Raw genomic sequence first — 23,916 nt, forward strand, 5'->3', positions numbered from 1 at the left:
CGATATGCCCCACCAGCCGGGGGTGAATATCGATATGCCCCACCAGCCGGGGGTGAATATCGATATGCCCCACCAGCCGGGGGTGAATATCGATATGCCCCACCAGCCGGGGGTGAATATCGATATGCCCCACCAGCCGGGGGTGAATATCGATATGCCCCACCAGCCGGGGGTGAATATCGATATGCCCCACCAGCCGGGGGTGAATATCGATATGCCCCACCAGCCGGGGGTGAATATAGATATGCCCCACCAGCCAGGGGTGAATATAGATATGCCCCATCAGCCAGGGGTGAATATAGATATGCCCCATCAGCCAGGGGTGAATATGGATATGCCCCACCAGCCAGGGATGACAATGGATATGCCCCGCCAGCCAGGGATGACAATGGATATGCCCCACCAGCCAGGCATGCATATCGATATGCTCCACAGGAATGTGACCAAGCAGAGTCACCTGCATACTGTGGAATATGCTGCAAAGCAATTCCCTGAATCGGCCATATACCTAGTAATCAGTATGCTGTAAACAAAATCATTAAATGCTGATTAATGTGCCAATTTAGTGCACAAGAAAATATTCCTTCTGAACATGCTTTGTCTAATAATGGTCCAATCACACGTCCGCAGAATGGGTCCGGATCCCATTCATTCTCTATGGGGCCGGAAGAGATGCGGACAGCATACAGTGTGCTCTCCGCATCCGCATTTCCGTAGCGCGGCCCCGATCTTCTGGTCGGCGGCTCCCAAAAAAAAAAATAGAACATGTTCTATTCTTGTCCGCAATTGCAGACAAGAATAGGCAGTTCTATGGGGGTGCCGACCGGGTACACTACGGACATGTGAATGGACCCTAAGGGTTCAAGAAATGGTTTATAATAACGCTTTTGCATTCCAGTTCATTCCAAAGATGCCCAACTGCACTAGTTAATTAAAATGCAAATAATAGGGGCACTGTCATCATGAAATGGAAGAATGGTCCCCCAAGAAACAGGACAAAATGAATCTACAGAAGAATACTGTACAGTGAGACTATAAGACCCCATGCCATTATTCCTTCTGACAAGGCTTTACAGTAGGCAGGATGCAGTCTCTCTTTCTCTTGGCCTCTAGCCAACAATGGTGGTGTGCTTTGCACCAACCTGGTCTACACAGCAATGGAAACTATGGTGCTCCAGACGAACTGTTCTTTTAGAATTTCCTGGGACAGATTTAAGCTTGGTAGTGTTCTGCAGCCACAGGCACTGCTTTTTATCAATACACAGCTAATCACCTAGAGGTACCAAACATGTGAGGCCTAACTCTTCTAGGCTGAGCGGTTGTTGCTCCTAGATTTCTCCATGAAGTGAGTTGAGGACCTCACTTTCGGTGGCTCCTTTTCCTGACTACGGGGACAGCAGTTTGGTAGCTACAGATTCTATTATTGCACTTTCTTCATCTACAGTATGAGGGGAAAAGGAGGTAGAATTTTCCTTTTTACTCAGGCATCAAATAGGCAAGAGACAGCCTTGTTCTTTGAGTAACAGGTCATTACTACTAACAGTGGTACCCACCAGCATAGTTAGCTGCCAGTCCAAAGCAGCCTGAATACAAAATTTAACATAGGTAACTGCATCTGTTTTTGAACAAGGATTTGCAAAAAAGGCTGTTTATCTTCTCCTTATTAATATTACATTTGGCCTTTACTTATCACTGATTAAGGAACAGCCTGACAACATTCTGTAAGTTGGGCTGAGAACAGTCCATGTTAGGTGATAGTCCCTCCTGGAAGTATACCAAGCTAATGGTTGCAGACTGTGGGAAGTACAGCACATATGGATGTAGTTAGGGTAAATACATAGTTTTGTACGTTTTCCTCTGCCATTTGAAATAGCTTTTTCACGACTGTCTGATGGAACTACGGTTGTGAATAGAGAAATAAAAGCAGACCAACTATAATGGAAACGGGGCAAGATGCTGTGCATAGTCGTTTTATGGTCAATCTAATCCATGAAAGCTCTGGGACTCCACATATATTGAAAATAGTCATTAAACAGTAACATTTCTAATATGAGGTACAACAATAAAATGCATAATTAACTTGCTAACTCATAACTTTTCAGCTGGAGGTGGATTACTCCAAATACTCTGAATGCCAGGAAATAAAACTTTAATGGGACATTGCCTTCTAAATCACCAAATTGAGAGAGACAAATCAATTTACTAGCACTATTTCCATGTACTATGCCCTACAGAATGGTACTTCTTATAACACACCTTCACAAAATACCATTTATAATCAAGCAATGCAGTATCTGTCACATGATGGGCACCAAAAGCAGACCTCTATGACTTGTAATGAACAATGGGGTTCCATAATGGTGTCGCCAATGCAGATAAGAACTCTGCTTAATTTTTGTTCTACATCCTCCAACTTCAAGTTGTCCATGACCCAGGCCAGCATATGAAGTGATGTCATCTCGTACGGAGCCACTGAAGTCAATGAATCCAAAATCGAAAAGATGCGGCCAAACATAGGACACATCCTATCTTTTGTGGTATGGAGACATGGACCCGGAAGCACATGGAAAGGCTTCAGTCGGCTTCTGATCTGTGCCCCCACAATGCAAAAGATAGGATATGTCTCATCTTTGGCCGCATCCTGTGGACTCATTGAAGTCAATAGGTGCGCACCACAATATGGGGTGTACACAGACGGTGCCCATTTTTGCGGATCCTCGGTTTGCAGATGGAAACACAGGCACAAGGTCACTTGGTCGTGTGAATGTGGCCTTCGGACGATGCAAATAAAAGTCAATTGGCAAATCTGCCATTGATCTGCATTGATCACTCCATTTGTTGTCTCCATCTGTTAATATACCGTACTTTTAAGAATGTGTTTGTGCACTTCACCGCAAATAATTTTATTACATTTGAGGAAATATGGAAAAACATTACTGTCTGGAGCAGAAACGGACTGCATTTGAGTCTTTTCTAATAACTTACACATGCTCCATTTGTTAACCCCTTCCAAATGATAGCAGCTAAAGAAGAGTATATGTGAAGGATAGACGAGACATTCCGAAGTCTAGATATAATTCTGTTAAAGACCTGCTTTGCTCTTGACTCTTACATCTGTAGGCTGACTGAAATATAATCCTGGCTGCCAGTCTGAGACAAACCAGCTAGTCAAAGCAGACCCCAGCAACAGAAACAAATGTCACTCACTAGCATTCAGGCAGCGGGTTCATGGAGAATTTCAAACAGTATCTACATCTTTAAGTTTGATGTGCTCGTTCAAAACACCTACTGCTCTGGCTACTGGACACAGAATGATAATGAAAGAGAAGAAAACAGCGAGCTGGTCTATATTCACACTTTGTGCCAAATATTCTCATGACGCTTGCTAGTCACATTTCTGGATGGTAGCAAGATCAGTAGATACAAATTTAGGGTCACAAATTTCTACAATTTCTTGGATAGATAATGCATTTTATCAATTCTTATGTATGAGAGAAAATACCTAGCCTAGCCTAATCCAAGCGATTTTCAGGAGATTTCTCTGAGAATTACTTGACAATGTTATCAGCCATTATCTTTGGCCAGAACAGGAAAAATTCAAATGTCTAGAATTTCTGGAGATAATGGGGGAGATTTATAAAAACTGGTGTAAAGGAAAACTTGCTTAGTTGTCTATAACAACCAATGAGTTTCCAATGAAGTTCCTTTGAAAAATGAAAAGTGGAATGATTGGTTGTTATGGACAACTAAGCCAGTTTTCCTTTGCACCAGTTTGGATAAATCTCCTCTACTGTGAAGGAAAGGGTTTGTCCCAAGTTAAGAACTTACCCCCCTATCCACAGGAAGTGAGGATAAGAATCTGATCAGTGAGGGGCTGACCAATTATAATCAGCACTAATTGCAAAAATGGGAGCCCCAAAGGTCAACTAAAGAATGCTGCCATCCTATTGATTCTATATGGGACTGCCCTAGAGAGCAGAGTACGGCACATGCAGGGACCCCAGGACCCCCGGTTCTTGTGATCACAATGCCAGGTCTCCCTCTGATCTGATTCTAATCTTGTGGATAGGAGATAAATGCATATCTTGGGACATGCTGAAATCCAATATGCCTGAACCTTCTTTCCCCTGACACTTGCCATCAGGTGGCCCCCATACATGTGCAGGTTTTCTTGACATTTATAGAATGCATATGTCCAGACTAACACAATAATAGGTTACATGCAAATATACAACAAATAGGGATAGGTACATATACAACAAATAGGGGTAGGTAAATATACAACAAATAGGGATAGGTTTGCTTTCGTATAAGGTGCCTCTTTAGAGGTCAATGGGGGTGTAAAGGAAAACTTGTGTAAAGTAGAACTGGCTTAGTTGCCCATAGCAACCAATCACACTCTACCTTTTATTTTTGAGCGCTCCTATGGAAAATGAAAGGTGGAATCTGATTGGTTGCTATGGGCAACTATGGCAGTTCTACTTTACACCAGATTTCCTTTACACTAGTTTTGATAAATCTCCCACAATCTCTTTCATTTGTATCAGCTGAAGTGGTATTATTTGTATCGGATTCAGCAAATAGGAGGCAACTCATTGTGCACATGATTCAGGAGCCCCATTCACAGTGGAATCCAGACATTTTCTGGAGTTTACCCGGAGGGGCTGTACGTGGGAACGCAAACATCCGCCATATTTGTCCCGGACTTTACCCAAACTTTTTCCCCAGAGCCCTAGTACTAAATCCGGATTTTGTCCGAGTGAGCGCATGTGTGAAAACAGCAGTAAATGTTTCAGAGAATCACAGTGGGCCATGCCTAAAGTTCCCACCTCTTGCCTATGAACCTGGAACATTTCCTCTGTAGTGAGGATGCCCCCGACATGGAACATCTCCGGGGTGATAGCTATACGTGTGAGAGTACATCTCCAGACTTGATAATCCAGAAATATTCCGGAGTTTAGGTCTGAAAACAGCTAGGGACACATCAGATTTAGATGGAAGCACTTCTCTTCTTTACTGTCAGTTACACGTCATTAATTTATTACTTTATATTAAACATCTACATCTACGGGAGAAAAGTCATGTGACACATTTCCTTAAGCATTTAACCAATGTTAACAATGCTATAAAGACTGATGTTGTTTATACTCGCAAGAAAGATTAACGGCAAACCAGAGCTCTGGAGTCACGCCGGGACTGGAATACCATTTACATTCTGATGTGAAACTATGTCCAGGAAGGAAAGGGAAAAAACGCTATGTTACGCAAGCATTACGCCTACAAAGATGGACCTTTAAAGAAATGATTTTTGACTGTACGCTCACATCCAAAAACACAAAAAAATATTAACTACAACAAAGAGAAAACCATACATGTATGCAGGCAGAGTTAGAGAGGAGCCGCCACCTCTCCTGACATGGCAGGGAATAGCCTGCTGGAGCTCTCTGGACCCGGCATTGCCAGACGGTACCTGAATGCGCGCCAGCCCCATTAACTATAATAGGGTCTGTCAAAGATTTTCGGCTGGCCAATTCTCTGTATATTTGCTGGGTTGCAGCTGGATCTCCACCGGACCCCATCATAGTTATTGGGGCCGGCGGGCATTCAGGTACTGCCCTGCAATGCTGGATCCAGAGAGCTCTTTTAACGCTAGTGTGAAACCATGATTTTACCCGATGAATGAATGTTACACAGGCTGATTGTCAGTGAACATTAATGGGGAGGCAGGGCCAATCAAGTCGGCCTAATGAGCATTTGCTGACCACTATCCAGTATTGATGGGGAGCTTTATTACTGTAGAGTAGATCTGGTACTCGCAATAATCCTGCACATGGGAGGCAGTTTACATGCCACATTGGAAGAAAATGACTTTTGGAACATTGTATTCCTACCTGCCAAGTACCCTAGAATACTGACAGTAAAAGGCAAGGCAGTTGCTTAGAAGATTAACTGTGGGTATGGCCAGTGTTCATTTCTATCTGCAAATTATTAAACATTTTTTTTTAAACGCAAATTTCACATAAAAGTTGCATGAAACTGACATATTTCTGAACTAAAATATAAAGCAACATACTTCTCTCAGGACAGGATCTGTTATAGAGCTCAGATTGACAGCTCCTTCATAGGTCAAATAGTAGAACACATTTAGAGCTCGAACAGCTTCAGGACCCTGCTGCTTGTAGCCAAAAATAAGGTCAATCCACTGGTGGAGCTGGCAAGAAACAAATTCACTTTCCAAGGCCTGCAACAAAAGGAGAAAGACAAAACAATGTAAGGAGATGCGTAAAAAGTAATACAGAGATGAAAGCATTTATTTGCATTAGACCTCATGCACACGACTGCATCCGTTTTGAGGTCCGCCAAACACGGATGACGTGCGTAATGTCCGAGTTGCATCCATTTTTTTTGCGGACCTATGGACTTCAATGTATCGGTGGTCTGCAATTTGCAGCTAAGAATAGGACAAGTTCTATCCCTCCGCAGAACGGACACACAGATGCAAACAGCACATGTATTACAGTTGTGTGCCGTCCTTTTTTTTTTTTTTTCGGAACCATAGAAATTAATGGGTCTGTGTGCAATCCGCAAAAAAACCAGCAGATCGGACACGGATATAAAATACTGTTGTGTTCATGAGACTGTGGTTGAAGCAACTGAAAGTCTACATAAACTCTTATTGTCCAAAATAGTTGACTCCCAAAGACAGATTTTTCTTTCCTATATTTATTTCGAGACAGGGAGTATATAATCCAAGATGACTTAAGGTTGCCAATAAATTGTTGGATACATAATATTATAAAAATATTAATATTAAGTAGCTTTCCACTATTAAAGCTACCACAGACTTAAAAGGGTTTTCCGAGATATTTTTACTGCTGACCAATCCTCTCGATAGGTCATCAGTATCTGATCGTGGGGTCTGACACCTGGGAACCCCGACGTTCAGCTGTTTTAGAAGGCACTGGTGCACATAGTAGTGCTGTGGCCTTCTCTTTGCTCACCAAGCACAACACCGTCCATTTGAAACCGGAAGTCATATCACAGTTCAGTACCATTCACTTCAATGGGGCTGAGCTGCGCCTAGGACATTTGACCGATGAACGTGAGGTTACATGGCCTTGTGAAAGCTGCAAGAAAGTTGTGGCACAACTGTGAGCGCCGATGTCTTCTCAAACAGCTGATCGGCAAGAGTCCTGGTGACAGTGTCATGGCAGGGCTTCCAAACTGGCACACTGGAGAATGTTGCTTGGAGTCGGGTTCCCACCCCGTACAATAATAAAGAGATAAAACTCAACACACAGCAAAGGTTGCACACTTCCGTGGCCTGCCCGTCACCAGATTTATCACCAGGACCAGCTGCTACACCAGGATTCACCAAACTACTAGCAGGATTGACAATCCCAGTGGCAACATGTGTGGGTAAATGTGCCACAGGATACCATATGGAACCTGCATGCCTCCATGTCCAACCGTATCTCAGAGGCGGCGGCCCAACAGGGTACAAAACAATTGTACAGTTCCCACCTATAAATTTATTCTTTTGAATACGGGGAAGTCAAGAAAGATAGCTGTCAGCTGAATAAGCGATTGCCCAAAATCAAAAGGATATGGCCAGTTTAATTAGTAGAGCACACGTTCAGTAATAGTATCACATGAAATATTAGAAGATACAATTTGTGGATACTGATTTAACTGTGATGGCTAACCTCCGGCACTCCAGCGGTGATAAGACTACGACTCCCAAGATGTACACTTACTTGGCTGTTCTAAGAACTCCACAGAAATGTGTGTAGAATGCTGGGAGTCGTAGTTTTACCACAACAGGAGTGCCGGAGGTTAGCCATCACCCTTAGGCCTAGTTCACACGATCGTATGGCTTTTATAGTTTTTTGCTGTCCGTTTTTCACGGATCCGTTGTTCCGTTTTTGAGTTCCGTTGTGTTTCCGTTTTTCCATATGGCATATACAGTATACAGTAATTACATAGATAAGGGCCCGTACACTTGCAAAAAAAACCTTCGTGTGAACTAGGCCTTACCCACTATGTGGTGGTTCAAAAAAGGCCATTACAGCTAATGGAAGAGGTATATAGAAATGAAACATGCATAGACCAATACTCAATTATCTTTGCAATATGCTAAATCGATAGATTTCATTGAAAAACTAAGTGGAGGAGATTTATCAAAGCTGGCTTAGTTGCCCAAAGCGACCAATCAGCTTCCACCTTTCATTTTCCAAAGGAGTTATGAAAAATGAAAGGTGGAATCTGACTGGTTATGGACTCCTTGTCTTGATAAATCTCCCCCAGTGATTACACATGTATTCAAACGCAGGGGCTGGTTTAAAAAATGTTCAATATTTTTCTTGGAACAGCCCCTTTATAATAGAATATATCTGCTTAAGAAATGATCGAAATGTTATACATTCCTATCAGAAGGAAAACTCGAGGTAGATTTTATCTTTCTATAAATCCTCTTTAAAAGTACAAAGCAGGAACAAGGCGCTTGGCAAGTGCTGATAATACCAACAGTGAGGAATCAATACAGCGTATAGACACCTAGTCAACAAAAATGATGGACTCCCTTCATTAACAAGGACTTCAGAACACAGTCCTAGAGCTGCCACATAAAACAGCAATTGTCTTAATTTGTGGGTGGCACTCAACACAAAAGCCCTAAATATGTTCAAATTACAGCAGCCTGCTTGATTGTCACTGCAGTCAGATGTCACATTAATGTATGACAAACATTAAACCATACACTTAAATGGCAATTTATATCATTTAAATGTTTACTGCCAAGCCTCCCATTACTCATTTAAATGTGACTTTCTGACAGCTAATTTCAGCTAATTTTCTAAGATACACTTAATTAGAACTTTCAATCAAACACTTTCCCATTTTTAAGCTGTTAAACAGTTTCGGATTGTTGCTTTGAAAAACAAAAGCGAAAAATAAAATCTGTTTCTATACCACGCTGGCAAATAGAATTTCAGAAAGCCCAGCGTGCTCTGGAAATGACATTATTTTCAGGTACAGCGTACCTCTAACCGTATATTGCTAGGAAGTGAGAAATGATTGGCTGTAAGGACGCTACCTCCTAAATTATATCCGAATACACAGTGTATACATTTAATTACAAAGAACATTTTGTAATTTACAACCAATAATAACCCGGCTACACAAAGTCTACCTGTGACAGCCTTTCACGTAAAAATCTGTATTTAATCCTATTAAAAATGAATACATGTATAATTGCTTAATAAGAGACGGCCACTAGAGATCTCATAAGTGAGCTGCGGGCTATAAAACCGCGCACACAGCAGAAATAAAAGCAACGCAGAATCTTCACACCTGCTTATTAATTATTTTTCTTAAAGGGTTTGTTCAGCCATTGAGACTCTTTCTAAACGAACCAGTTAAAGAAAACTGTGCCTGTTAAAGACAAAAAAAATAAAATAAATCACTCTCCTTCTCCGTGGCTTTGTTCAGCGATCTTCCTGTCTCTGGCCTGTAACTCCCCGACCAACAGGGTCACATGAGCCACTGCTGCCAATGACTGGCCTCAGAAGTAACGTGCCCCCAAGCAGCTGGTCATTGCTGGGTCACACGCCACTTGCAGACGCATCACCGCTGAAGGCAGTTATTGGCTGCAACAGCGCACGTGACCCCATCTGTTTGGGAGGGTGGATGGGGTCACCGGAAGACAGCTGAGTGGAGCAGTGCAGAGGAGGCGAGTATAATTCTTTCAACAGGTTTAACACGCTGCTGGGGGCAGTTTAAATGTCCTGAGGACTGGACAATCTTTGTTTTCAAGAAAAGCATCTTATGTTGTTCAGTTGTCTGTCTGAGAGTTAAAGAAAACTGCATTTCATTAAAAAAATAACTGAGAACGCTTGAAGTTCTATGTTGAAGAAGTGAACTACAGCCTAGGACTGTGTCCAACAATAAGATTGGGAATTGCACGTAGGTGGTAAGAATATTCATCGTTTAAAGAGAACCTGTCCCCTCTCCTGACACACCTGCTTTATTAGCTACATGCACTACTCATGTAATAACTATTCTGGAGCCTCTATTCTTATGTCTCTATGTTGTGCCATTCCTTTATTATTCCTACTAGAAGTTATGAATAATTGCTAGCAGTCTGCAGTAAGGGTACAGAGGGGAGGTGACCAGTTGGGGGGGTGTAACTCCAATGAGTGCTGCCATTTTCATACTGTGCAGGTACACTCCCCCCCAACTTGTTATTACATGGCTATTAGAACAGGTCCTCTTTAATATCTCTTCATCAAATACACATTACCAAAACCATAACTGTTTCAGGGGAAAAAAAATGCTAATCTAGGTTCTGACTGGGACCACGTGATGTACATAGACTAAAAGTAGAAAGTATAGCCTATGTTCAATAATTTGCTCTAGTGATCAAAGACGAAACACAAATTAGAATTAAAAAATATATAAACACAATGGGGCACATACTAAATACTAACATTCCAAATCAAAAGTGGTGATTTGTTTCACCTCATATCAAAAGGCGCACACCACTTTTAAAATGTGAATTTTTTAAATATAGACTTGATTATTCTCCTATTTCTCTTGATTTGCAATATTTGAACGCCAATAGCACTAAAATGCAACTTTTAAAAACAGAAATGTGCGCCATTTTAGCCACCCTGCCAGACAACACTTGTGACTTTTGAAATATTTTTGCGACTTTTGAAGCATATTTGCAACTTTTTAGTGGTAAATTATGACTTTTGTCTCAGGCTGTTTTTGTTGAATGTCTGACAGAACCCTATTTAGCTTATTTATATCATAATGTTTTACTACTTACCTATCACTTGTTCCCACGACAAGTTAGATTTCTTTTTATAAATGCAACTTTTTGACAAAAAGTTGCATCTTTATGCCATAAATGCAATTTTTTTTTTACACAAAACACCACCACATAAGGTGAGTTAATTGTCTGCAACAATTGAAGCCCTTTCTGCCTAAGATAAATGAGCCTTAATATGCACGAAATTAATAGCCCCGTCCACTTTGACATTTATAACTCATTTCTGGCATAATGCATTCTTCATGGTGAAAATTCTGGAGAACACAGTTGATATATTTGGTGCAAATCAAAACGTGATTCTTTTTGGCTCTTTTTAAGCCATAATTCTGGTGCAACATGCTTAGTAAATGTCCCCCAATATGTGCATTTTTACCAGAGTTGGACTGGCCCACCAGAGTACTAGAGTATCCTCCAGTGGGTCCAAGCTCTGATGCAATAATGGGTCAAAGATCCAGGAGAAAAACGGATGCTTAGAATACAGCATCCATTTTTTTCTGTTAGCGCTGATGCTTAAAGCGTCGCTTTTGTCATTTATGGAGCATCAGATTACCGGATCAAACACATGATTAATAACAGACTGGGGGCTAGTATTCGGTAAAGCTGGTGGTTTTATATAAGTTTTGGAGGTGACAGGTTCCCTTTAATGAAATACAGCAATACAGCTTCCCTTTTGGGCTAGTGCTAAAGATGAAAAACAAGCCTGCCTATTGTATCACAAGAGGGGGTTTTATGCCTGAAACGCGTTACTATTTGGACGATACCATTTAAAAAAGGCAGAGGAGCACTAGTGCCTGGCGATTTTTGGCATTTTCTTCCTAAAAGTGAGACACACGCGTCCTAGCAGATTAATCATAAGAGTGTGTGCACAGAAGGGAGGCAATCTTCTGTTGTCCCTGCTCTGTTAAGCTAATAAGCTACATTTTTAATGTGAAATGGGATGTAACAGTAAATTACACCCAAGAGCAATGCCTGCGCTCTGACAGAAGGTCTGATTAGAAAACAGCTTACAAAAAGAGAAACACATCACAATGAATAACTCACGACGAATCTGATGGCTTTCCTTCAAAATGTTTATTTAAGAGCCGGGAATGACAAGAAGCGGTTAAAGTTTGCAGGCAAGTGCTTCTTCCTAGGATGCACACCACAGCACTAATGAGTATCATCTTGCTCCGAGCAAGGGGATGGCATTCAAGCAGAAACCTTCATCAGCTTAACCATTACACACACAAGACCAGAAACAAAAGGCTTCTCAATACATATATGGAGAGATACCAGAAAGAAAATGTATGTAACATGGGTCACATTATGGGTGGAGAGGAACTGCCAAGTGTAAAATGATGACCTTCATATGTCCTCCAGGGGATGTGAAAATGAACACCTTCCTTAATTTTACCCTTTGCCTTCACAAAGGAATTGCCTCATTAAGGCTCATTAAATATGTGTACGACAAAGGGGCTCTAACATCCCCCCCCCTCCCCAACAAGTCGGAAACCTAACAAAACCAATCAATTGTTACTGCTCCCAAAGCTGGCTCTGAACATCAATTATGCCCAATGTGAGCTCGGAGGAAAATTTGTAAAAAACAAAATCCACTAAAATGTCGACCAGAAACACAATATTATGCAATGCTGGCAGATTTATGGGAAAATAAATCAAGAGGCTGAAGTCCAATTGTTAAGAATCAAATCGGACTATGACTAGGTTGTTGTGTGAAGCAGCACACAGATTGTCATCACCATCCCTTGGGGCTCATATCAGCTTTGACAAACTGTCTCACGCTGATATCTGTTTCTTTAATGAGATCTACTAAGCATAGGGACAGTTACACTTATATATGCCAAATTGTACACCAGCCACATCCTATGTACGCAACATGGCCATCCAAAGCAGATTTCAACAGCATTTTTATTTTTTTTGTTCTTTTTTGCTAGAACAGAAAAAAAAACTAACACAAAAATACATTATAGCAACAGACTAGGTGTTTCAGCCAAAAAGACAGCCTGTCCTTATGAAGTGAAGCAAAATCTTAGAACCTTAAAGACTATTACGGAATTTCCCATTAAGAGTGAAATTTCACAAAAAAAAATAAAAAATCCACCCAGCCCAGTAGCAGAACAGATGAGGAAACTGAAAAGAATCACTTTTTTCATGCAAAGATGCCATAATAAAGATATGCAGGGCTTGCCGTTGCCCTACAGAGTCATTACTAGATGACTCTAAGGCTACATTCACATGTCAGTAATTTTCTATATCCCGATTTTCAGTCCGTTTTTTGCGGATCCGTTGTTCCTGAAAATGTTTCCGTATGTCATCCGTTTTTTGCGGATCCGCAAAAAACGGAAACATGTATAAATTTCAATAAGCAAATAAAGTTGTTTGGATTTCTTTGAAAAAAAAAATTAAAAATAAAAATGTAATTTCCAGGAACGGAATCCGCATAATACGGATGACATACGTAATGACATCCGTATGTCATCCGTTTTTTGCGGATCCATTGATTTTGTATTGTACCAGGATCCGAATTTTGCGGAAAAGAATAGGACATGTTTTATATTTAAACGGACATACGGAACGGAACAACGGAAACGGACAGCACACATTGTGCTGTCCGATTTTTTCCAGGACCCATTGAAAATGAATGGGTCCAGATCTGGTCCGCAAAAAACGGAACAGATCAGGAAAGAAAAAAACGGACGTGTGAATGGACCCTAAGATTGTTCAGATTTTCTTATCTACTTCTGAGAGGGCACATAATATTAGAAGCTATGGCCACCTTCACAACCGAATCCAATTTTTTTGTTTCCAGGATTTTTATAGATTTTTGTGAATAAATGCTTACAATAATTAAAGAGGTTGTCCAGGTTCAGAGCTGAACCCGGACATACCCATAATTTCACCCAGGCAGCCCGCCTGATGTTGGCATCTGAGCATTTCATGCTCAGATGCTCTCCCTTGCCCTGCGCAGGATCGTGCAGGGCAAGGGCTCTTTTATTTACTATAACACACTGTCGGGTGGAGGCTTCTGCCCAGCAGTGTGTTCGATGATGTCACTGGCTCTGATGGGTGGGATTTAGCGCTGCCCTAGCCGTTTTACAGGCTAGGGCGACGCTAAAGCCGCCCATCAGTGCCGGTGACGTCACCGGGCTCCCTGCTGGGCGAAGCCTCTGCCTGGCAGCCCTATGGAAAGCCCAGTACGTCACCGGATCTCCAAAAAATGCATTTTCCCTGCGCGATTTAGCCCAGGGCAAAGGAAAGCATCGGAGCATGAACTGCTCCGATGCTCAAGTCAGGGGGGCTGCCTGGGTGAAAATGGGCATATGTCCGGGTTCAGCTCTGAACCCGGACAATGCCTTTAAAAGGATTCTCCAGGATTTACATATCCTCAGAATAGGTCATCAGTATAACATGGGCGGGGGTCCAACTTCTAGCACCCCTGCCAAATAACTGTTTAAGGAGGCCACAGCACTTTGGTGACCACTGCGGCTGCTTGCAGCTTTCCAAGCACAGTGCCGTACATTGTATAGCAGATGTGCTTGGTATTGCAGCTCAGCCCTATTCACTTGAATGGGGCTAAGCTGAGCCTAGGTCTTGCGACCGATGAATGTGAAATCACATGGTCTTGGAAGAGGCCTAAGCACAGCTGTCTCCTCCACCAGCTGATCAGCGGCAGTCACGGGAGTCAGAACCCCGCCAATCTGATACTGATGACCTGTCCATATGATAGGCCATCAATATGTAAGTCCTGGAAAACCCCCTTTAACAGAAAACATGAGGACAACTACATGAATGTGGATAAATATGAACATCTAAGAAAAACATATTCAAGGGACAGCATTATAAAGTAAAGTATAGTGGACAAAGCAATTGCATATATAATAATATTTTATAAAACAATATAGCAATAAAAAAATAAAAAAATCTGAGAACATAACCTTAAGACCAAAAAAGACTTTAAACGGAACCAGGGAGATCAACAGGACATAGTGATAAGCAGAGGGAATGATATTGGGACAAAGGCCCCTGTTTCCTAGTGAAAGCCACAACCAAATATCTTTAAATTGCCCTAATAAATCTCAAAGGAAAAACTTAATAGGTCTTAAATATACATTTCCTATTGGTTTGTTCTTACAGCTTCTATGCAAACAATATGCCTCCATGGCAAAAGACAGCACAAAAATTCTGTGCAGGCTAAGGCTACATTCACACAAAAATATTTTGTTTCAGTGTCCGTTCTGTTTTTTTCCGGATAGGATGCAGACCCATTCATTTCAATGGGTCTGCAAAAAATGTGGACAGCACACCGTGTGCCATCCGCATCCGTATGTCCGTTCTGTAGCCCTGCAAAAAAATTCTAAAATACATGTCCCATTCTTGTCCGTCCGTTTTGCGGACAAGGATAGGCATTGTTACAATGGATCCGCAAAAAAACCCAAAAAAAACGGATGCCATACGGACGTCATCATTTTTTTTGCGGATCGCAAAACACATACATAGTAACATAGTACATAAGGCCGAAAAAAGATATTTGTCCATCCAGTTCGGCCTGTCATCCTGCAAGTTGATCCAGAGGAACGCAAAAAAAAAACCCCTGTGAGGTAGCAAATTTTCCTCACTTTAGAGGAATAAAAAATTAGAATAACTCCCTGGATCAACGACCCCTCTCTAGTAGCTATAGCCTGTAATATTATTACGCTCCAGAAATACATCCAGGCACCTCTTGAATTCCTTTATTGTACTCACCATCACCACCTCCTCAGGCAGAGAGTTCCATAGTCTCACTGCTTTTTCCGTAAAGAATCCTTTTCTATGTTTGTGTACAAACCTTCTTTCCTCCAGACGCAGAGGGTGTCCCCTCGTCACAGTTACAGTTCTCGGGATAAATAGATGATGGGAGAGATCTCTGTACTGACCCCTGATATATTTATACATAGTAATTAGATCTCCCCTCAGTAGTCTTTTTTCTTAAGTGAATAACCCTAATTTTGATAATCTTTCAGGGTACTGTAGTTGCCCTCCTCAGGAGCCCAAAACTGTACACAGTACTCCATGTGTGGTCTGACTAATGATTTGTAAAGTGGTAGGACTATGTTCTCATCACGGGCATCTATGCCCCTTTTGATGCAACCCATTATCTTATTGGCCTTGGCAGCAGCTGCCTGACACTGTTTTTTGCAGCTTAGTTTGCTGTTTTTTAAAATTCCTAGATCCTTTTCCATGTCAGTGTTACCGAGTGTTTTACCATTTAGTATGTACGGGTGACTTGCATTATTCCTTCCCATGTGCATAACTTTACATTTGTCAGTGTTAAACCTCATCTGCCACTTATCTGCCAAAGCCTCCAATCTATCCAGATCCCTCTGTAGTAGTATACTGTCCTCTTCAGTGTTAATTACTTTACACAGTTTAGTATCATCTGCGAAAATTGATACTTTACTATGCAAGCCTTCTACAAGATCATTAATAAATATATTGAAGAGAATAGGGCCCAATACTGACCCCTGAGGTACTCCACTAGTGACAGTGACCCAATCTGAGTATGTACCGTTAATAACCACCCTCTGTTTTCTATCATTGAGCCAGTTACTTACCCACATACAGACGTTTTCTCCGAGTCCGAGCATTCTCATTTTATATACTAACCTTTCATGTGTTACAGTGTCAAATGCTTTGGAGAAGTCCAGATATACGACATCCATTGATTCGCCGCTGTCAAGTCTAGAACTTACCTCCTCATAGAAACTGATTAAATTAGTCTGACATGACTGATCTCTCATGAAGCCATGCTGATATGGCGTTATTTGCTTATTTCCGTTGAGATGCTCTAACATAGCATCTCTCAGAAAACCTTCAAATAGTTTACCCACAACAGATGTCATGATACAGATACAGTCGTGTGAATGTAGCCTAACACTGCAGTCTTATACTTTCTTTTATATGATCCTTCATAGTACAAGTGGTGGATTAGCCAGAAATACAGGGCAATCTGCTGCCCAGAAATGATAATTTACTTTATGCAGGAATGACTTTCATCACCCATTTTGCCCGCTCATTGCGTGATCGCTGCACCTTTAGATGGGCCGATGGTTAGGAACGAGTGTTCCAGAAAAGTCTGTCTCAAATAATCTGCCTGTCGGACTGTGTAAACCCGCCTTTAGAGAGGGATTTTACCTATTTATCACATCAGATGATCACGTGATCTCTTGAACTGCAATGCTTTGGCTAGTTTTACATAGAGAATTGAAGACAAGCAACCATCAAGTTCTACTTTTAATACTAACAGACTACAGATAAAAGTAGAAGATTTTTTTAATTTAAAAAACTTCTCAACTTTCGGACAAATTTGCTATAGTGTGTAAAAGCAGCATGTTAATAATCACCAGCCTACCGGGTGGGGAGAGTGCTCCTCTCATGGCTAAACTTGGCCTACTGTATTCTGACTGCAATCCTACCCAAAAGCAATATATCTCGGTGACTGCTAGAGGAATACACACTTAGAAGCATTGACGGAGGATCTTGTTATGGTAATACTATAATGATTGGGGTAGGCTACCTGGTATTGATTATCCATGGGTGACAGTAAATCATCACTGTTTAATATCAGTGATATTTTTGGAGTGTTTTTTTCAGTAGCACAGCTACACATTGAGAAAATAATTAACCACAAATAGAGGCAACTAAAGTAATACAAAGGATTAGAGGAACAGAAAGACAACAAGCAGTACTGGCAAGGATGATTCTACTCAAGAAATGAGAAAAATTCCAGAAATGTCCTAATATATATCCACACACTTATCGAAGCAAATCTACACTGCAAATGGCTTAGATGAGTAGAAAATAGGATTTCACTACAGCTGGCGGCATAAACTAATCCAAACTCAATAGACTAAACTAGGCCTGCAGGCTCTTGATACCACACACATGGAAGATCTTGTCCAGCATTACCAGTGACCATGAAGTGATGCTGATAACATCAAATGGACGCTGAAAAGCTTCCAATCAGAGGTATTCCTAGACATCATCATGACCCTGCCATTAGGCTACAGAAATCATTTTAATATTTTACCTTGAAATGTAAACTCCTATGTTTAGACGGGAGGCACAGCTCCTTACATCCTCATCTAACATTTTTCTTTACATAAACCTTTCCAGGTTTGATGATGTACATAAAATGAGGGCTATCGCCGGCAGTCCCATAGAGAATGGAGTGGCAGTGGTCAGGCATAAACTCCTGCTCTATTCATCTGGGGGAATGAGACCAGGGGCGGACTGACTGGTCGGGCACTTCGGGCATGGTCCGAGGGCCCGGGCGGGATGGGGGCCCGCCGCAGAATAATATTATTTATTATCAGCAGCGCAGTGGAAGAGTCTCTCCCTCCTCCCTGTGCTGCTGCTGCCGTGGCCAATAAGAAGAGGGACAGGGGGAGGGGCTGTGGCCAATGAAGATAACTGAGCTGTTAATACAAATGCAGGAGGCGGGTGCCGGAAACAAATAGCCGGCACCCGACCTCTATGACAGGGAGCTGCACCGAAGGGGTTAACTGCCGCTGATCGCAGCTCCCTGTCATAGAGGTCGGGTGCCGGCTATTTGATTCCGGCACCCGCCTCCTGCATTTGTATTAACAGCTCAGTTATCTTCATTGGTGGCGCCCCCCCTCCCCAGTATAATAAACATTGAGTGCGGCCCCCCCCTTCAGTATAATAAACATTGAGTGCGCCCCCCCCCTAGTATAATAAACATTGAGTGCGGCGCCCCCCCCCAGTATAATAAACATTGAGTGCGCCCCCCCAGTATAATTAACATTGGTGGCGCAGTGGGAAGTGCCAATGAGGGTTAAAATAAATAAATAAAAATTAACTCACCTCCTCCAATTGGTCGCGTAGCTGCCGGTCTCCTGTTTTCTTCAGGACCTGTGGTGACGTCACTGAGCTCCATCACATGGTCCATTACCATGGTGATGGATCATGTGATGAGCTCAGTGATGTCACCACAGGTCCTGCGTCCTGAAGAAAGTACAGAAGACCGGCTGCTACGCGATCAATTGGAGGAGGGGAGTTAATTTTTATTTATTTTTTTAACCCTCATTGGCACTGCCCACCAATGTTTATATATTTATTATACTAGGGAGGGGGGGGGGGGGGGGCGCACTGCCCACCAATGTTTATATATTTATTATACTGGGGAGGGGGGGGGCGCACTGCCCACCAATGTTTATTATGTTGGGGGGGACGCACTGTGCCACCAATGTTTATATGTTTATTATACTAGGGAGGGGGGACGCACTGCGCCACCAATGTTTATTATATTGACCTTCTACTACGCATTCTGCATTAAAGAATGCTATTATTTCCCCTTATAACCATGTTGTTATAAGGGAAAGTAATACAGTGAATATACTTTCATCCTAGCAACCATGCGTGAAAATCGCACGGTTCAACCGGAAGGATGGATCCGGCATTCAGGCAAATCTTCTGTTTTTTTCGCCAGAGATAAAACCGTAGCATGCTGCGGTTTTATCTTTTGCCTGATCAGTCAAAAAGACTGACCTGAAGACATCTTTTCCGGTATAGAGCCCCTGTGACGGAACGCTATGCCGGAAATGAAAAACGCTAGTGTGAAAGTACCCTAAAATATTAAGTTTAAATCCCCCCCTTTCCCAATTTTACATATAAAATATATAAACAATAAATAAACATATTACATAGCGCTGCGTCCGAAAAGTCCAAACTATTAAATTATTAAAAAATATCTCCTATGCTTTGAGCATTCGCCATTTTTAGTCACCTTGTCACCCCAAAAAATAGGATAGGACTGTTCTATTATGGGCCGAACGTTTCATAATATGCGAAATGCACGCGGCTTTTTTGGGTGTTTTTTTTTTTTGCACGGTATTGAGTATCGCAATAATTTTTTATGGTGACGAAAGCGAATCAAAACTTTGGTATCGAAACAACCCTACGCCAATCTGATCGGCGTAGCGTTGTCACGATACCAAAATTTTGATTCAGTTTTGATTTGGCGACTAAAAATTTCAGTTCAGGAGCCAATGGCTACTAGGTATTTTTTTTAGTCTGGAGCACTGTGCCCAGCACCCCGATTCCGAATGTTATGCTGGCCTGGTAATGGCAGCGGGGGCCGGTGCAGTCACTGTATTCTATTACACCGGGCCCCGCTCACTGTAATACTAATATTCATATGTGAACAACTTGAAATCCTCTGCGATCCTGTCCCTCTCTGTACTCACAAACTCAGTAGCAGGCCGGGCGGCAGCGCATCTCACTGATGTCACGCGCCTGCTCCTCCCACTTTATGAATGAAGCAGGAGGAGCAGGCGTGTGACGCCAGTGAGTTGCGCTGCCGCCCGCCCGGCCTGCTACTGAGTTTGTGAGTACAGAGGGCTCAGAGGGACAGGATCGCAGAGGATTTCAAGTTGTTCACATATGAATATTAGTATAAGGCCTCTTTCACACGCCGTTTTTTTCCGTTTTGCGGGCCGTTTTTTGCGGTCCGTATACGGTCCGTATACGGAACCATTCATTTCAATGGTTCCGCAAAAAAAACGGAATGTGTTCCGTATGCATTCCGTTTCCGTATTTCCGTTCTGTTTAAAGATAGAACATGTCCTATATTTGGCCGCAAATCACGTTCCGTTGCTCCATTAAAGTCTATGGGTCCGCAAAAAAACGGAATGCATACGGAAATGCATCTGTATGTCTTCCGTATCCGTTCCGTTTTTTGCGGAACCATCTATTTAAAATGTTATGCCCAGCCCAATTTTTTCTATGAAATTACTGTATACTGTATTTGCTATACGGAAAAACGGAACGGAAAAACGGAACGGAAACGGAAACACAACGGAAACAAAAAACTGAACAACGGATCCGTTTAAAACGGACCGCAAAACACTGAAAAAGTCATACTGTCGTCCGAAAGAGGCCTTACAGTGAGCGGGGCCCGGTGTAAAAGAATACAGTGACTGCACCGGGCCCCGCTGCCATTACAGCACCAGATGCTGGCCCCCAGACCCTGTATTGGGGATCATTCACTCACAGGGACACTGTTATGGGGGGATCTGTGGATGACACATATATAGCATAAGGTGCTATATATGTGTCACCCACAGAGCCCCCACAACAGTGCCACCCACAGAGCCCCCACAACAGTGCCATCCACAGAGCCCCCACAACAGTGCCACCCACAGAGCCCCCACAACAGTGCCACCCACAACAGTGCCACCCACAACAGTGCCACCCACAACAGTGCCACCCACAACAGTGCCACCCACAACAGTGCCACCCACAACAGTGCCACCCACAGAGCCCCCATAACAGTGCCATCCACAGAGCCCCCATAACACCTTTTGGTTCAAAATATTTTTTAATTTGGCTATTCCCCACCCCTCTTGTAATTGTTCCGCTACTTGTGGGCTGCGCGGGAATAAGTTCAGTCACTTCAGTGCGCAATCCCGTCCTGCAGCGCGTGATCCCGCAAGACCTGCCGCTGTAGGTCACGGGTCTCGTGGGATCACGCGCCGCAGGATGGGATTGCGCACCGAAGTGACTGACATTGAATCAATGCTTTCCTATGGGGAAAAATCTGACCCTGGAGGTCATCATGCAGAGTGTGAGGACGTCCAGCGTCAGATACCGGACCAAAGGTCTGTTTTACTCCAGGAAGCCCTCAGGTGGCTGCCAGCCACTAGAGGCCGACTTATTGCTGGGACGTAAACAATGCAGCTTCTCTAGAACATTGCAGCTCGATTTGCAAAAGGGACACTGTACCCAGACCACGTCAATGAGCTGAAGTGGTCTGGGTGCCTTTTGTGTCGCTTTAACTTTGAAATCTTATTAAAGATTGTGTAGGGTGTGGCTGGAGGCGGGGCATGGAGGCGGGACAAGGGTGGGGCTTGCAGCAGAACATGGGTGGGGCCTGTAAGGGGGCCCTTGATTTATTTTGCCCGGGGGCCCTGAGGGTTCTCAGTCCGCCCCTGATTGAGACCCTCATTTTCCAGATCGTTGGGGATCCCAGCGATCAAATCCTCACTGATCAAATGGTTATTCTCTATTCTGTGGATAGAGGTCATCTTGGGAACATGGCATAATTCCTTTAAGAATGATATTCATTTCCTGTTGCTTAAATAGCACCTACATATTCCGTGGTGCTGTACGCTATCAGTATGATTATGGAGTGTTTAAAATTGCTATGAAAACAGACACATTAGGTTTATGGCGTCTTTCTCGTGCAAGATCGCATGTTTTATCTTTTGCGTGTTTCAGGCAAGAAGGGCAGCCTAGAAATGAATGTGCCTGTGTTTCATTGCATTTTTCACATAGGACTTTGCCCATTCAAGTCAATAGGTCAGTGAAATAACAACTGAGGCCCAGTGAATGATGGCCCTTTCCTCACGGACCGATGGCATCTACACAGAAATGGAACTCAACAGAATCGCAGAAGACACTGAAGCAAAACTGAGGGAAAAACATCAGTTTCTCACACACAAAACGTGTGCAAATTTAATACGGCTTGAGTGCATATGGTCTCACGCACACGACTATGTATTTTGTGGTCCTCAAACTGCGGATCCACAAAATCCAGATGTGTATGCGGCATTTTTTGCAGGCCAAATAGTAAGAATGCCTATTCCTGCCCGAACAACAGACAAGAATAGGACATGTTCTATAATTTGCAGGACTGACACGGAAATGGACGGCACATGGATGACATGATGTGCATGAAGCCCAAGTCCTAAGGGTCCTATACCTGTGAAGATAAATTGCCCATAACGAGTGCCAATTAATGATAAAGCAAGTCGTTTAGAACTGAAAGACATTTATAGAGCTTATTATATTAAAGAGACTGGTGGGAAGTCCACTCTTTTTTTTAACTAAAGCCCCAGAAAAATACAACAACAGCACAAAGAATCACTTTTGATCTTCACTGCAAGCCATGGAAGCCCCAGGAACAAGGAATTTAGAGCTGGAAAGTTTTCCATCAGGGGTCTAGGGCAATGTTTTGTGCTACAACCCCCCACCCCCCCTCATCTAGATGGGATTGCCAAAGCCTTGGACACATACACAAGTGGTAGACATTACTAATGAGGCTCAAGTATTTTCCTGCGCCTTTCAAAGGCAACAGCTTCAAAGGGCAGCACACCATAAAAGAAGGCAGCTAGGTCATTAGAATAATGAGAGTGATTAACTCCAATTTAAAACGTTTTAAAGAGTAAAAAATGAAGATATGAACACTTTAGGCACACAGCACCCATGGACCATGTGCTTCATAGTAGAAGGACTTTCCTAATTTGCTTCTTTTCATGTTAGTTTGCTTCTCATATAGGATACTCACATTTCCAGCCAAATCAGAGAGGTCAAGAGACTTTTGACTCCATATTCACACTGCACATAATTTCACATTTACTAGCTCTACCTTCAACTCCATTGTAAGTTCTGAGGGTAGGGTCCCATGTGGCGGCTGGTGCTACATGGGACCCTACCCTTAGGCTAGGTTCACACCTGAGCGTTTTACAGTGCGTTCCTACATGCTGTAAAACGCTCAACAGGCAAAAACCAATGTTTCCCTATGGGCATGGTTCTCATCTGAGCGTTTTACAGCGCGTACGACTGTGCTGTAAAATGCCCTACGCCCCAAGAAGTACAGGAGCTTCTTTGGGGCGTATTGTCGCGCGTAACACCTCTGTTTTTCATTGTCCGCCTCTGTGGTCAATAGCAAGAACGCGCGTTTCCAAAATACAATGGCGCCCCAAAATACGCCTGATAAAAATGCCTGTAAACAGCGCTTATCGAATACGCTCAGGTGTGAACCCTTACAGGCAAGGTCTCCCTTCATTGGTTTGTTAGTAGATGTTTTTATAATGTTTGCATTGCTTGCCCAGATTGTAAACATCTGAAGGATAAGCCAGCTTGAAATCCTGACTAGTCATATACTGAAGGTCAAAGGGAATGTGTCATCAGAATATATTATTTTAATCATGTTAAATATATTGTTTTAGAATTTTTGTTTTCATTTTTCATGTTACATGTATATTAACCCCTTTCCGTCCGCCCATAGGATATAAACGTCCTAT

The 23,916-nt window shown here is 42.6% G+C and overlaps 1 protein-coding gene across 1 annotated transcript in view; it reads right to left on the reverse strand.

Annotated features, from left to right (window-relative positions):
* LRBA (LPS responsive beige-like anchor protein) overlaps positions 1–23,916 on the reverse strand; it is a 640,201-nt gene that overhangs the window by 80,225 nt on the left and 536,060 nt on the right. The window contains exon 47 of the mRNA XM_040418535.1: positions 6,074–6,241. Within this exon, the coding sequence (XP_040274469.1) occupies positions 6,074–6,241 (168 nt within the window). The remainder of the gene's footprint in view (positions 1–6,073; positions 6,242–23,916) is intronic.

The sequence above is a fragment of the Bufo bufo genome, chromosome 2 (assembly GCF_905171765.1).
Source record: "Bufo bufo chromosome 2, aBufBuf1.1, whole genome shotgun sequence".
Lineage (NCBI taxonomy): Eukaryota > Metazoa > Chordata > Amphibia > Anura > Bufonidae > Bufo > Bufo bufo.